The sequence below is a fragment of the Hippocampus zosterae genome, chromosome 8 (genome assembly GCF_025434085.1).
Source record: "Hippocampus zosterae strain Florida chromosome 8, ASM2543408v3, whole genome shotgun sequence".
Taxonomy (NCBI): domain Eukaryota; kingdom Metazoa; phylum Chordata; class Actinopteri; order Syngnathiformes; family Syngnathidae; genus Hippocampus; species Hippocampus zosterae.
In genome coordinates, this window is record NC_067458.1 from 14,262,450 (window position 1) to 14,277,270 (window position 14,821).

The window sequence follows — 14,821 nt, forward strand, 5'->3', positions numbered from 1 at the left end:
TGGGAGGTGCAGCCGCTCATTCCAACCACTCTATCCAGATATGGCAGCCGATCACGGTCAGGTCACAAAGCATCCGCTCCTTTATTAAGTACAGCAAGTTGAGGCATTCGCACAGGAAATCGACATCTTTTTATCACGTATACAGGGTGACATAATATGCATAAAAGTACCACGAGTATACTTATATGCATGTATTTTTAGTGTTCTTTTTTTCAGCTCTAACACAGAGCCAAATACAGTGTAATGTCTACATTTTGCATTAGTCAGACCTTTTATAACATTGCTTTCATTATTCCATTGTCAGCAAGAGAGAAATCGACACAATTCCTGGATTTAAGAGCATCTTAAGAGTTCAGGAATGGATCCGGTTGTGTAAACAGGACAGTCAGTCTTTTGGTGTGGAATGTTTGCAGGTAAACCACAACCTCTTGTCACTCCTGATTTGCTTTGACCTTTCTCGTGCGAAGTGACAGCCACTGTCGCAGTCTGAGCTAGTATGTCCTCTCATTTTAGTCGCTATTGGAGTCGCCACCCCCCCGAAAAATAGTTTTTTAAAATCAAAGTGCACAGGAGTAGAAGATAAAAGCAGGACAAGTGTGCGGGCAGGTCTGGTGGCTCTTCCTCAGCAGGTAAATGGGTCTTAAATACATGATTGATGCGAGATCTTCTGGGCGGGGGCAAAATAACAAACAAGAACAACAACCCCCTCCACCTCCACAGATTCTGGAGGTGTGGAGCAAGGATTGACGGTGGGTGTGATGGGAAGGGGCGGGACCGGAGTATGAGAGTGCGATGTTAAGATCAGGTGTAGCGCGGCATCTCGCATTGTTCACAGCGGTTTAGAGCAGGGTGGTTGAGGAAGGTGCAGCTGTCACAGCTCCACTGAGCACCTTCAAAGTCCTCGTCCCTCTGTGGCCCCTGCACTGGCTTCGGGCAATGGTCCCCTTCTGACACACACAACAAGAGAGAGAAACACATTCTAGTATGAATATTCTCAGATATGACAAACGAAAAGTGGTACCTTGACTGAAGCGTGTCCCTTTTGTCATTATTCAAGTCAATTTTTTTCCCCAAAATGTATATGACTTACAAGCTCAAATCTGTGCGTTTAGTCAAACACAAAGCATTTAAAGAAAAACACACTGGGAAATCACTCCACCGTCTACTATTAGGTACTTAATAAATGTACTATAATTGTATCTTTAAAAAAATAAAAGTGAAGCCATTTTAACCTTATGCACAGTTTGAAGATTAAAATCAGTCATTCTTTCATGTACCACAAGAGGGAGCCTGCATACCACCAGTGGTCCTTGGAGATGCACTGGATGGATTAGTATTAAACGAGCACTAATCCATGCTAACAAGTCAGATATTATGAATATTTACGAAAAATAAAATCACAAGCTCCTTCCAGATAGCTGGTAAATGAGCCGCACAAACATCACTGGCAATAACGTCCAGATCCATGGAGGTCATTAAGGCAATTTCACAATCCAAGTGTGACATATTTTCAAAATGGATCTCTATGGGATTCTCATTGGAAATTAGGGCCACCCTGAGACCTCATCGAATCATGCCCATTTGCTGGTAGCACACATATCTCCAGGTTACGCACGGTGGGTGTGTCAGAAATCTAGATGGGAGATATGTGGCACCTCGAAAGGTCGCAAGAAGCTGACATAAGCGTAAACAGGAGAATGTGCCCTTTAAAGAATGGCTGAAAAGTGATTCAAAGAGAGTCAAACTTTTCCTCCCACGAATCGAAGTGGGTCGATTATTTCTTTTGGAAATTTGGTGTTTGTAAAATAGAACACGATTTTGGGAAAACTGTCAACATGTTCTAAAATGGCGGGCAATATGAGGTTGGTGGCACCGGAAATGGCAATGAAAGGGTTCAAACAACTTGGAAAAGTGTGAAAATTTAAAGTGCTCCTTTTTTGGGGGAATGCGTTGCAAAGAGTCATAGATAACCCTTTGGTGCTTAGTGAACTTTCTGCAACATCAAAGCATCTCATGATGACGAGCCAGATTTTTCAATGAGTGCTTTTGTTTTTAAAAGTCACTGGAGTGAATGCATCCTTGGATGGTTGAGAGAACTGCAAAACAATGGTTGGAACACAATTTTGGGCAACTAGAGGCATATTGCCCTGAAATGTCAGACTTCTGGGGCCTTGGACTGTTGACAAACTTCAATACCATTCATGACCGCTAGCAAACAATGGAGGAACAGGACCGTTTTAAAGTATTGTGGCCAGTATTGCAACAACGACATATTCAAGCATATCAGTACTAATCCATGCAGCTCGGAAGAAAAGTTGACATTTTTTGGACCTCGCTCACCTTTCCTTCCTGGCTTGGGTGGCACCACTGGGCCAGGCTGAATGTTGTCATAGAAGTTGTTCATTGCTTGTGGATCAAACTTCCCTGTGGACCAAAAAGATTGCCTAAGGAAGTTTTGTATGCATTCTTTCTTTAAGTCTGCGGTATTTTAAATAGAGACACCTAGATCAGGCAAGGGGAAACTTTTTCCTGTCAAGGGCCATTCCATTCTTTCCTACTTTTGAGGACCATGCTATGTGTATGAAATAACATGGTAACTAAGATATGTTAAGAGCTTCCCTGAGATGTGATTTAATTTTAGAATTGCAAGCCTTGATGGCTCAAATGCTCTCCTTAGGTTGTAGGTTGAAGACTATGGGGGGGGGGGACTAAAGGTTTTTGCGTGCAAAACTGGGACACAAATTTCGACAGACGTGAAAGCTGATCGACTAATCAGACGCAACCAGCACACAGACTGCCAAACTCGTTAAAGAGCCGCACAGCTCATTTCGCTTATTGCGAGAGGAGTATTTAACAAATACTATAGATTCATTTTGTGTGTGCTCTCCTTATTCATCAAACCAGAGAAATGTGCAATTCCTGAATTTGCGTTTTAGCAATTGTGCCAGCATGGGGGTGGTTTTCGTGCTTTCACCATAATTATTGCAGCGATCGATTTACTTTCCGTACCCCTGTAGTGTTCGTCTTCCACTAAAAACTCCCACATCAATCACTTCAAACTTCAGATTTTTATTGAGTGGATCAAAGAGGCACTGTATGCATGTCAACAGCCTCTTACACGTGCTCTCTTAATTAACATTCTCTTATTTGTACTCCTTCAGTCAGCGTTTCCATTTAAAATTGTCATAGTGTTATGCAAAACTGGTTTTATTATAGCGGTGTTTTAGCATTAACAGAATAGCGTTTGTCGACTTCTTTTTGTCATTTGTTTATGATGTTCACCTACAATTGCGAGGATCTTTGCCGCTTCAAACAAGGTGCTGGCGCCCGCTCGGCTCACTACATGTTCAATTTAATTTATGTACAGAACTTTATTTTAGTTCTGGTTGCCTTTTAAAGTGCTGCATGAATAAATAAACTGAATTTTTCTGTGTTCTCCTAAATGCTCCAGGGTGAAAACCAAACAATGAGCACTATTTAAAGCACGAAACACTCTTCGACAGCTGTTGCCAGCAGCGCGCGCAATCTGTTACGAGTTAATTGAACACACATTTGAGTGCCCGCTATTAAGGATCTTGGTAAATTAGGACTCAAATCTGCAAAATCATATTTTGCTGTCCATATGATCTGTTAAGGACATTTTAATGGGACACAACAACAGAAGATAAGTAACATGAATAAATCTTGAAATGCAAAGTGCTCCTGTCTGCAAGAGAATTAATTTGAGGAATTACATTTTGGAACGTCATTAATTATACTTGGGTGGGCTGCTCATGACACAAAAAGCTTTTCAGCTGTTATTTCTACACCCCATGGTTAGGTGAGTACGAAGGGAGTGGTGGCACACAGCAGCCACATGCAGGTCACTGCCCCAGTAAGCAATCACCCGTGGACCTGATTAATTCTGTTTACGGATCATCGGAACACTTAAGAACGCTGCAACTGCCCGAGGGTGAAGCTTCATCCATCACTTAGGACACAATTGTCTGCTTCGGGGGCTTGGCTGTTGAAACGTCAATGCTTCCAAATAAATCAGAGTTGTTGTTCTGGGTAGCGTTGCACATTTTGTTTGTCTGGTTGTGCATGTGCGCGCGTACCTCTTGACTGCAGCAAATCTGTCTCCTTCAGGGTGCAGTCGATATCAATCTGAAGCTGTCTGTTTAGACTCCGCAATCGAGTCATCTCCTCAGGCTGCAGCAGAAAAGGCCAAGACATAACCACAAACGCATAGAAATGATCCCAAATATCAATTCTCCACTTCAAGCTACTTTAAACATGACTGGAATAAGGCTGGCAATCACTCACTCTGGGAATAAAGCTGGTCGAGCTGACTCTTCGGAAGCGTCTCTGTAGAGCGTCGTATTCCATGTTGTTGACATCCGACTTGAGCTGCTCCAGTTTCTGCCGCTCGAGCAGCAGCTCCTTCAGAAGGCACTCCATCCTGGCTCGCTGGTGGAGCAGGAGAGCTGGAGGTAAAATATTTGATGAGAAGGAGATAATGAAGGCGAGGGACAGAAAATACAAGGTTTAAAAAAAAAACATGCACTAAACAACCATCGCATCACCACCTGTTTAATAATCTGTCTTGAATCACAATATTTCATTCACTATATAATATAATTTGACAAATATTTGTATGTCTTACAAGTGGCAGCAATTATTAATGCAAACTACCGGTACTTAAAATTGTTCTCAACAAAATGAAACCTGTAAACACAACATGACACACACAAGGTGTTAAAAATGTGACAATTTCACCAACGAGCAGCCAAATCTCTCTCAAAATGTCTCTTAAATTATTCAAAATTAAGATGGTTTAATGTTAAACTTGCATTTAGGTTTGGTGTGAATTTTATGTTTTACGTTGCCAAACAAACAAATTTGTCTGCAGTGTGATTACGTTTCATGTTTAGGCCTTTGTTTTGGCATCTGAAAAATAAATCCATTCCACGACACCCTCTTTGCACTCAGTGGTAAAATCAAGCCTCCAAGAAGTGCTATCTATTCCAATAAGAGCACGCATCAGTAGTTTCACAAATGGAACAATCGGTACCTTGAGTGTAGGCATAGTCATCAGAGCCTGAGCTTGAACACCGGGGCATCTGTTGCAACTGACTGGCGATGTTCCCTGGTAGAGCCGAGATGGGGAGAATCGGCGGAGGGGCGGCGCTGCTGGCCCCGAGGTCAACGATGTTGAGCAACGATTCCGCCTCTGCCACGGGAGGCGAGCTGGGTGGTCTCTGGGCCTGCCCTCCGGGAGACACTTTGATTTTGAAGGTGTAGGCCGACTGGCCTGGCTGAGGTGAGGTGGTGGGCCGGGGCCTTACGGGGCCATGATGCGGCAGGTATATTCCAGGGTGGAAAGGTGCGGCTGCTGTAGGAACGGCCATTGAGACGCCCCTCGAAGGGGAGCCAGGTGATGTACTGGTGGCCATATAAAGTGCTCCCTGGGGGTGGGGGGTGTGTACAGGGGAGTTGCTGCGAGGCCGTGGCCCTTCCAGAGTAATCTCTATCTGGTTTTTAAGGGAGCTTTTTGGGTGATAGGGCCTGTAAACGGGAGTTTGCTGCTGCGGTTGTGGCTGCTGATGGTAGGGCATGCTGGGAAGGGTTGGAGAAGTAATGGGATGGAAGACATATTGCTGGTGCTGGGATGTCTGCTGAGGTTGGGGCTGATGCTGGGGGGAGCTGTAAGGTGAGCCATAAGTGGGGGTGCTATATGGAGACTGCTGATGGTGATAAACGGAGGTGCCTGAGGAGGACCACGGTGACGGCTGTGGGCTCTGGGAGGGTGAGGGTCGAATATAAAGGGTGGTGTTGCTGCTGTTAGCATAGTGCCCAGGGGTTATCTGCAGAGCCTGCGGGGCATTGGGTATATTTTGCGATAGCGTGACTGTGATAGGGTTCATTGTATACCGCAAGATGGGGGAGAAAGTCGGGGACATACCCTGAATTGTCGGTGGAGGAGTTGGAGTGCTGGCTGAACGGCTGTGATCGTTGATGAAAAAAGAATTGTAACCCGGGGAGGGGGCCATTGTGGCGGGGGCCGACAGCGGCTCAGGATAACTGGGTCTCTGGGGGTCAATGTGACTGTCACTTGTGCTGTGAACGAGGGCACGCCCGGCTCCGGCGGCTCCTCCATTCGGCTTGCTTGCTTCCGAGCCCGGGTAGCCCAGACTTATGTGCAGCATGTGATTTCGACCCAGGCGCCCCTCCTCTGGACTATGATGGAACTCTCCGTAGAGATATCGATTACTCTCCTGAGCCAGAAGGTGGCAGCAGAGATCAAGGTTGTTATTGTTCTAAAAAAGACAACACAATTTCAACCATTAAACGTGAGTCAATGGCAATGTTTACTACAGCAACGCGCTATGAAATAATTTCCACCCATTAGAGTAACACCTCAAATGCCTCACCATGCTGAGACTAATACTAAAGGATGAAGTGAAACTCAATGTCACTGTAATAATTACGGCATGGCCAAGAGTTGATATCCAAAAGTAACTCCACCCATCTGTATTCATAAAAGGAAGTGCAGGCGTTCAATAACAAATGACTAACTGCCGCATTTTGTCAATAAAACACGATCCTTGTAATAGCACCAATCATTCCTTTGCAAGTCATTTTAATGATAAAACCAGTGCACACTCACTGGCCACTTACCAGTATTTGGGTACACTTGCAAAACCTAATGAGATACTGTATCAACTTTCTTCAAGATAAAGCCAGACCTTCATGTGGGTATTTATTTAACCACATTGTAAGGGTGTTATTCTGGCTGTAGATTGCGAAGAGAGTTGTCTCTAGTATGTTGCCCTTCTCACTTAACTAAATAAGTCAACACATCTTTTAGAAACACCACTCAGTATGATGCTGTGCAGTTCTACACAGCTGTTCAGTCAAATGACCCTAATACACATTATCGGAGTATTTTTCTGACAGTGTCAATCAAAAATGAGAATTATTAACTTTTCATAATGCACTTTAGGCTTGATTAACACCGAGATTGTGACTCAAGTGACAATTCGGGTTTTTTGCTCACTTGTGACAATTATATATATATGGGTCATGCAATATAAACAGAAACAAAAACAAAACAAACGAAACAAAACACTCAAATATGAGGTCATCATGTCGGAATCAGCCTCTTTCAAATGTGGGAAAAATGTAATATGTATTGGAAATCTGCCAACACTAGTGCAGCAGAAACGCAAAGACTGCAAAAATCGAATACAACCTGTCAAGGCGAGCCCACAAAAATGGACTCCGGCCTGATATCGTATAGGTATAGCTGATGAAGTGTTCAATGAAGCCGTGCTTCTCAGAATGATGTCAACATGAGAACCGAGTAAAATTCCATGTTGAGGAAAAGAAAGATAAACCAAGAACAGGCACAGACCCATGACTCATTCACACGTTTTGGGTTTATGCATGTACCTGCAAAAGACACTGCGACACCACTCCTTCTGGGATCTCGGGGAAGCGCTGCTTGAGGTCCTGCAGGATGTGATAATCAAGCTGAGAGCCCCCCTGCGCCATCATGACCAACACACCCGCCAAGCCACCGAGTCAACGATCGCACAGCCGCAGATATTCAAATGGCCGATGTCCTCTCATCCCCTAAGGAGGCTGAGAAGGCAAACGGGAGACAAACACTGTCACTGGGAGTGCATGAGGACATTATATTAGACGAGTTGCATGTCAAATAATGTGCCACGGTCAGCGAGTCAGCTGAGACTTCGAAGATTAGAGAACAACTTAGAAAGCCCCAAAAGCTGATATACAATTATTTTTTTGTCTCTAAAATGAGCAATTTTCCACATGATCGCACAATTGTAATAAAGTGTACCTCAAATTAGTTTGTTTATGGTTTCACTTCCACCGTTGCACCAAGCAACTACGACATGTCACGGCTAGCCCAACCAGCCAGTGATCAGCACCAGCTGTCCTTCGTTCGTTCAATATCCCACGAAATAAATGAATATATGATGTGAAACTGCCCAAAGTGAACCACTTCCTGCAACAACCGAAGACGTGAACTGTGACGTTTTTCCTCAATCGTATTAGCAAATCGAATGGGATTAGCTCACTTCTACTTGTTTCGTGCTAACGCCCCAAATGCTAACGCCAACTCGGTGTGTTGCTCAGCTGTCAAATGCTTGGCTTGTTGATAAACTAGCTAAGCTACATGCTAATCGTAGCAAGCATGAGCTTGTGACTACATTGTGAAACTTACCATTTTGAAAGAGCTTCCCTATTGTGTCGAAACATGGCAGAGTTCCGTGTTTAGTTCTGCTGTCTCGAAAAAAGAGCAGCGGGTGTTGTCAAAAATTAGAGGAGGCAATACAACTTGTAGTTTCACATTCCACTAGGCCCCTGCCACTGGACTGCATTGCATGCGAGGACAACGTCATCTCGCGATAATTGATTTTCCCGGACCAGGAAGTTGTTCAAAATCCTCGCTGTCTAATACGCGCATGCGTGACATTCTTTGCCCACAAATTGTGGTTCTCAAATTCTTTGGGTCCAGGATCCTCTTGCAGGATAAATATGTTTTCGTGAGCCCACTTCATAATCCTACCGTCATTTAACCATAACTAGTAAGAACCATGTGCAGCCCTCGAATTCCATAGGAAATTCCAATTATGAATGACTTATTTTCAAACATTTTAACCACTAGTTTTATTGTGACGTCACGAACTGGCTGGACACGGCGGCGGTTGCTGCGCCTCAAATCCATGCATTTTGTGTTTTGCTTTGACTGATTTAAAGACCATGTGACGTTAATTCAGAGATTAGTTTCTAAATTATACACGTTTGGAGCTATCTGCTAAGTATGCATTACTGTATTGCATAAAAAGTGCATTAAAATGTTTTCCCACCATTTCAGTTATCTGGATTTTTTGGGGGGCTGTTGCTAAAAGGGAGCTCAGAGATTAACTTGGGCCTCAGGCATGAGTCACCCCTCAACCATGCACTAAGAACTTGAATGCATGAAAGCCTTTGTTTGCATCTGTGGTTGCATGGCGCAATTGCCAGGTAATTACAGGTAGTTATAATTGCTTGGCCTTGTGCTACTACCACTTTAGCATGCTGCAATCAAAGTTAGCTACTGTAGCTGTGCCTACAGGACACATACATTTTATCCAGATGCCACAGTTTACAATTCAGCTCAGTGATGTGACTTCAATTCCCAAGTGCAATGTACTTTTTGTGCGTAAAATTAGCATTATATGTTGGAAGGCAAAGAATTGTAGGTATTTAACTTGCAGGATGTATGTACTCAAATGTCTATTATGCAGCGTGAGCCCCATTCAAATGATGTACAGTATGTTCAATAAACAGTTGACTTTCCCTGAAGTGTTTGTGACCCACACACCAACATAATACCAAACAAGCAGGGCAATGCATTCGTCTGCCAACCAAGAGCCATTTGCGAGTACACGAACAATGAGGTAGATAGCCCCTTTCCTCTTATCTTGTTGTGCCATGGAAAAATCCGCAAGCATGGTATACAGTATTACAACCACTAGAGGCTTCAAGATGAAACATGCACATATGTATAGGCATAAGAAAGAAAGTTGGTATTTGATTGACAATTGATCAGGGCGTGGTTGCAGCAAATTCATCGAAAACACACTCCACAAGCTAGTCATATTTTGTAATGAAAAACAAAAAAAGAAAGATTTCATTATCTCAATTCTCATAAGACAATTTGCAATTGTGGTCCATATTTTACCTGGATTTTTAAAATAAATTAAGTAGACGCAAGATTTGCTCAAGCAAGATTTATAAAATGATGTGGTGTTCCAATGTGGCCCCCAGTTCTCGACTTTGACACCTGTGATGTAGAATAAGTAATGCTAAAACAATTGCAATTGTTTTCAATAGAACAATAATCCCCGCATACTCTTCGAGACTTGCACACTGCAAGAACCAACGCAACGGCAGGCAAAAATATCTCAGACTCTCAACATCCTGGTCGGCACCATTTTCAACTGCTTCCCTCGGGTAGGTGCTATTGAACTGTGCATACTAAAACCAGCAGACATTCCAATAGCTTCTTCTCTCTTGTCATTAACTACTGAAACAGTTGACTCAAAATTATATCATGTGATTGTTTCAAATGTTTGCCAATTTTGCACATCCTTGTGTGCCAGTAATACAATTAGCTCTACATAGAAGTAGCTTCAGCTCTACATATTTGTATAACTTTTGTTGATCATTATTTCACACCACTGGACACTTTAAAGAGCGGAAGGACTTTCTGCATAATTGCACATTCATTGTTTTATCAGAATCACAGCATTACTAGTCACTGAATTATTTAAGATTAAGATATCCTTTATTTGTCCCACACTGGGGAAATTTACACAACTATTATTGTTTTAAAATGTTGCGTTACAGGTCCCTTTATTTTTGCTTGATGACTTCCGGAGTCATTTGCACAGCTCTTATTGTTCGGTACAGTAGCACTTGTAGTAGCATTATGTAAAGACTCTTTACTTATATGTAGTGTCCTAAATGTTCTTCTTGTTATAGTTGCTTATTACTGTAATGCTCGTGTTGCATATACAAGCGGTGACAAATTCCTTGAGTGTTTTTACATACTTGGCCAATCAAGATGATTTTGGTTCTGTAAAGACGACATGAAGCAGAATGTAATTTTTAAAAAATCAGATATGCGTATGCTCCGTGAGCATACTGGTAATTATATTTGGCAAGAGTTTGCTGTGAGCTTTGGCGACACCTGTTGAGCAACTGAACTGTTCTGTCTCTTGTGACAGCTGAGGTTGAGCTGAGCTGAATAATGACATTTTTTTCAACTTGTGCAGCTCTTGGTTGGCACTGCTGCATGTCAACGCTCACTTTAGTACAAAAAAAGTTACTTATCGCTAGTGGTTTGGCAGCACAAATGAGGAACACTGTTTGGTTGTAAAATGTTGCTTTGTCAAGAATTTGCCTAATAAATCAATGTTGTTGCCACAACTTATTATTAGTTATTGGTAATGGAATGTCTTCGAAGACAGAGCCCACAGTATAATTAAAAAAAAACATTTGAATATTTGAGGATAATATTGTTGTAATGTCTATCAACCTATCTAGGATTTGAACTTTTCATGTATAATAGAATTAACTGGGGGTTTTTTTAGATCTACAGTATGTTTACGGTACAGTACAGCATACAGTACAGTGGTGCTTTGACCAGACTTACAAGTTTTACAAAATGCGAGCTGGTGTTCGGCTGATGTGTGCTCTAAATTGGGAGTGAAGTCATTTCACTGCAAAACAAGCACGAGTTTGACACACTAGAATAATATTTTTATTCATTTTTTTCCCCCAAAAAAGTGGCTCATTGTCAAAAAAGTAGTTTACTGTCCAACTAAAAACTAAAAAACAAACAAACTACATGTTGTGTATCTAATACAACCATACTGTATAACGGTAACTCTGCTTTAAAGGCAGCTAGCTTGATGCTAACACAATGAGAAACACAATACATGAGCTACAAATAGCATCGGCGTAATAAAAACTGTAGCAGCATGTGAACAGTGGAGCAGCATGTGAACTACTGCTTCGGGCAGTTGGCGGGGGGACACCCTGCCCCGTTTGTCAGCCAATCGCAGGGCACAAATAAATATGTGCCTTTTTTTTTTAATCCTGTGGTAAACATCTTTAAACATACAAAATGTTCCTGAAATTATCACCTCTTCAGTGAATAGAAGTTCTATGATGGTGACAGTTTGACTCTGGAACACATCCCCACCCCCTTACTTTCTATTGACCTTAGAGGTATTTCTGAATATTGTAACATACTGACGCATGAGAAAAGGTGGATGGATATTATGACTCAGTGAATATGTGTCAACCCCCCCCCCCCCCCCCCCGACCATTCCATTTTTGCATTTTACGTTGCTTGATTGATAACTCATCCTAACTGACAGGCGCGGATATTTATTGAAACACCTGGTGTGTCCATCCTTAAGAGCCTCCTGGAAACTCCTGACCAACTGAGTTTGTGTGTGTGTGTGTGTGTGTGTTAGTGTGTGTATGTGTGCTTGGGGGGTGAGGGGGGGTGTTCCACTACAAGAAGAAAATTTGAGTCCTATTGGTGTTGTGCTCCAACAGCTGAGAGGAAGAGCCCAGTGTGACTCAGTTTAGCTGTCCTTACAGTGTTGATTAGTTTCCACAGCTGTGGTACTATTTAAAGCCGCGGCCTTGTAATCCCCTATGCCCCACTGGACCCGAAAGAGTGCAAGACAGAGCCAGGCATGAACTTTCAAATACACTAGGGGAAAACCTCAAGAGGTGTGAAAATAAAAACACCTTTCTGGCTGTTAGGCAGTGCACCAAATTGAAATCACAACATTTAATAATACAATCACGCATACTGTAGATATAAATTCATGTTCTCACTGTCGCGCCTCTCAAATTTCCCAAAGTGCACATTAGCTGGAGCTTTGACCTGCTTGGGGTTTCCCAAAGACACAACATTCAACACAGTGAATTCGCCCTAAATAATGCGAACCATATTTTAGAGTACACCATTAGGTATCCATGCCAAATTCATTCACTGACTGCCTGAATCCAGTGTCATAATGACCTATCAGATGGCTAGGCTTCTGGCAGGATGTGACCATATTATTAGATTATATTTTATATTGTTTGGCTGGGCAGCACCAGTGGATGAATGGTTCATTAATATACCTTACAGTTCTCATGCTGTTCTAGTTAGTGTCGTTAGTGTTGCCCAATCAGCATCCATTGCAGCCTAGTCATCTGTTCAGCCCTTTGATACTCTTTTGTGATTAAAGGCGAAATAAGTGAGCTTGACTTGGCCATTCAATGAACCAAACATGCTTGATTTGGGAATGTGGGAGATGCTAAAGTACCTGGAAAAACCCAACGCAGGGAGGCCAGAGCTCTGATTTGAACCTAAAACTCAGAGATGTGAGGCTGATGTTCAAAACACTCATCCAATGCGCTACCCCTGTTCAAACATTTAAGTGTGTGTGGTCAGCCTCGAGATTGTGATGTAATTCAAAACAGTAGCCAATTAAGAAACCCGCTGAAGTTTCACACTCTTGACACAAATAGACACATCTGGTTGTGTTAGGTGATTTTATAACAGGGTCAAGTCACTGACAAAAATAGAAACCACCACAAGGTGCTCTAGTTACCAGATAAGCCAACAGTTAGCATTTTTACTTCTTTCTTCTCACAGGCGATTCTTTGGTAAAATGACAGACATCTCAATTGGATAAAGGCTCATTTTTGTCAGTGGTGATATTGTTGTGTATGTGGTGTACCACGTTGGTCATCTCATGGCAATTATTTATTTGTTTTGCCCATCATGTGTACTGCCCTTCAAATGTATTAGTAATAATAATAATAACAATAATAAAATAATAATAATAGTTTGATTGTGTAGAGTTTGCATGTTCTCCCCATGCCTGCGTGGGGAGAACAATTGTCTAAACCAGGTGTCACCAACATTTTTGAGGGTGAGAGCAACTTCATGTGTACCGATTGTGTGAAGGGCTACCAAATTGATACACGTCTGAAATAACATATTTGTCCAAAATACCTTCAATAATATGAGGATGTGTTATTTTTAATACTTGATGATTTAAATTGTCAGACTTTGATCGTGTTTCGAAATGTCTCACAGTACTGCCAATGTTTGCATTTTTAAATCATAATTTCTACTAGCAAATCACAATGTCCAGGCACTGGCGGGCTACTCAAGTGGTCTTCACGGGCTACCTGGTGCCCGCGGGCACCATGTTGGTGACCACTGGTCTAAACACATCTATTTAGACAAGCCTATTCACTCGGACCATAAAGCCATTATTTTATTTATTTATTTATTTTTGTTGTATTTTTTCTTATCTTATTTGATGTTGTTTTTAACATTGTACTCGTGATCTTAACTGCCTGTTGTGAGGTGTCCTTGAGTTTCTAGAAAGGCGCCCGCAAATAAAATGTATTATTATTATTATTATTATTATTTTCTCCAGGTACTCCGGTTTCCTCCCACATTCCAATAGCATGTGTGGCAGGTTAATGGAGGACTCTAACTTGTCTCTAGGTGTGAGTGTGAGTGTGAATGCTTGCTTGTCTATGTGTGCCTTGCGATTGGCTGGCAACCAGTTCAGGGTTTCCTTTGCCTCCTACCGAAGACAGCTGGGATAGGCTCCAGCATGCCTGCGACCTTTGTGAGGATAGAAAATGGAAGGATGGATAATAATAATAATGCTAATAATACAATAATAATAATAATACAATAATAATAAATCCTCAAAAATGTCTATGCATGGACCATAGGTATAGTTGCAGAATTGAATGAGGTACATCGGAAGGGTTGTCCAAGAAATGCTTCTTAAGTAGACAATGTTATAGATGCTTAATTAGGTGTACAATATTTGCATGAATCGATGGAATCCTACACAAGAGTTACATAGTAAAGTCTTTGTAGCTAAAGCTAATGATGACTCGTTTGAGGGACGCTGTCAGAAATAAATTCGTTTCATATGTTTATCGATGGTTTGGGGTCTTTCTGTGTATCGCATTCAATATTTAGCTCATTAACTTCAGACCAAGTCATAATAATTATAATGACAATATTTATATGAACAAAATACAATCCGAGGGCGCAGTTAGGTGTACTGTATTTTGTATTTTAGGGTCCACGTATTTTTGCAGCTGCGACTGCAGCCCATCGGCGTGCACGCGCCCGAGGCGACAGCTGAAGCGCGAACGAACGTGGAATGCGTGTCCACGAGAAGTCACCAACTTTTTTATGGAAAGTGCACGTCATTAA

The 14,821-nt window shown here is 42.1% G+C and overlaps 1 protein-coding gene across 1 annotated transcript; it reads right to left on the reverse strand.

The window, feature by feature from the left end:
• Positions 1 to 51: 51 nt before the first annotated feature.
• tab3 (TGF-beta activated kinase 1 (MAP3K7) binding protein 3) lies at positions 52 to 8,425 on the reverse strand. The gene is made up of 7 exons (XM_052074396.1): positions 8,234 to 8,425; positions 7,435 to 7,626; positions 5,054 to 6,299; positions 4,306 to 4,466; positions 4,098 to 4,191; positions 2,341 to 2,424; positions 52 to 947 (listed from the first exon to the last, which is right to left on the reverse strand). The coding sequence occupies exons 2-7, from the start codon at positions 7,537 to 7,539 to the stop codon at positions 802 to 804; spliced, it is 1,836 nt and encodes a 611-aa protein (XP_051930356.1). The 5' UTR covers positions 7,540 to 7,626; positions 8,234 to 8,425; the 3' UTR covers positions 52 to 801.
• Positions 8,426 to 14,821: the final 6,396 nt, after the last annotated feature.

Coding starts and splice junctions, on each gene's coding strand:
- tab3 (XM_052074396.1), bottom strand. CDS start 7,539: ATGATGGCGCAGGGGGGCTCTCAGCTTGATTATCACATCCTGCAGGAC. Junction 4,192..4,305: donor CGACCAGCTTTATTCCCAGA/GTGAGTGATTGC, acceptor TTTCTGCTGCAG/CCTGAGGAGATGACTCGATT. Junction 948..2,340: donor ACCCAAGCCAGGAAGGAAAG/GTGAGCGAGGTC, acceptor TGTGTGTGTCAG/AAGGGGACCATTGCCCGAAG.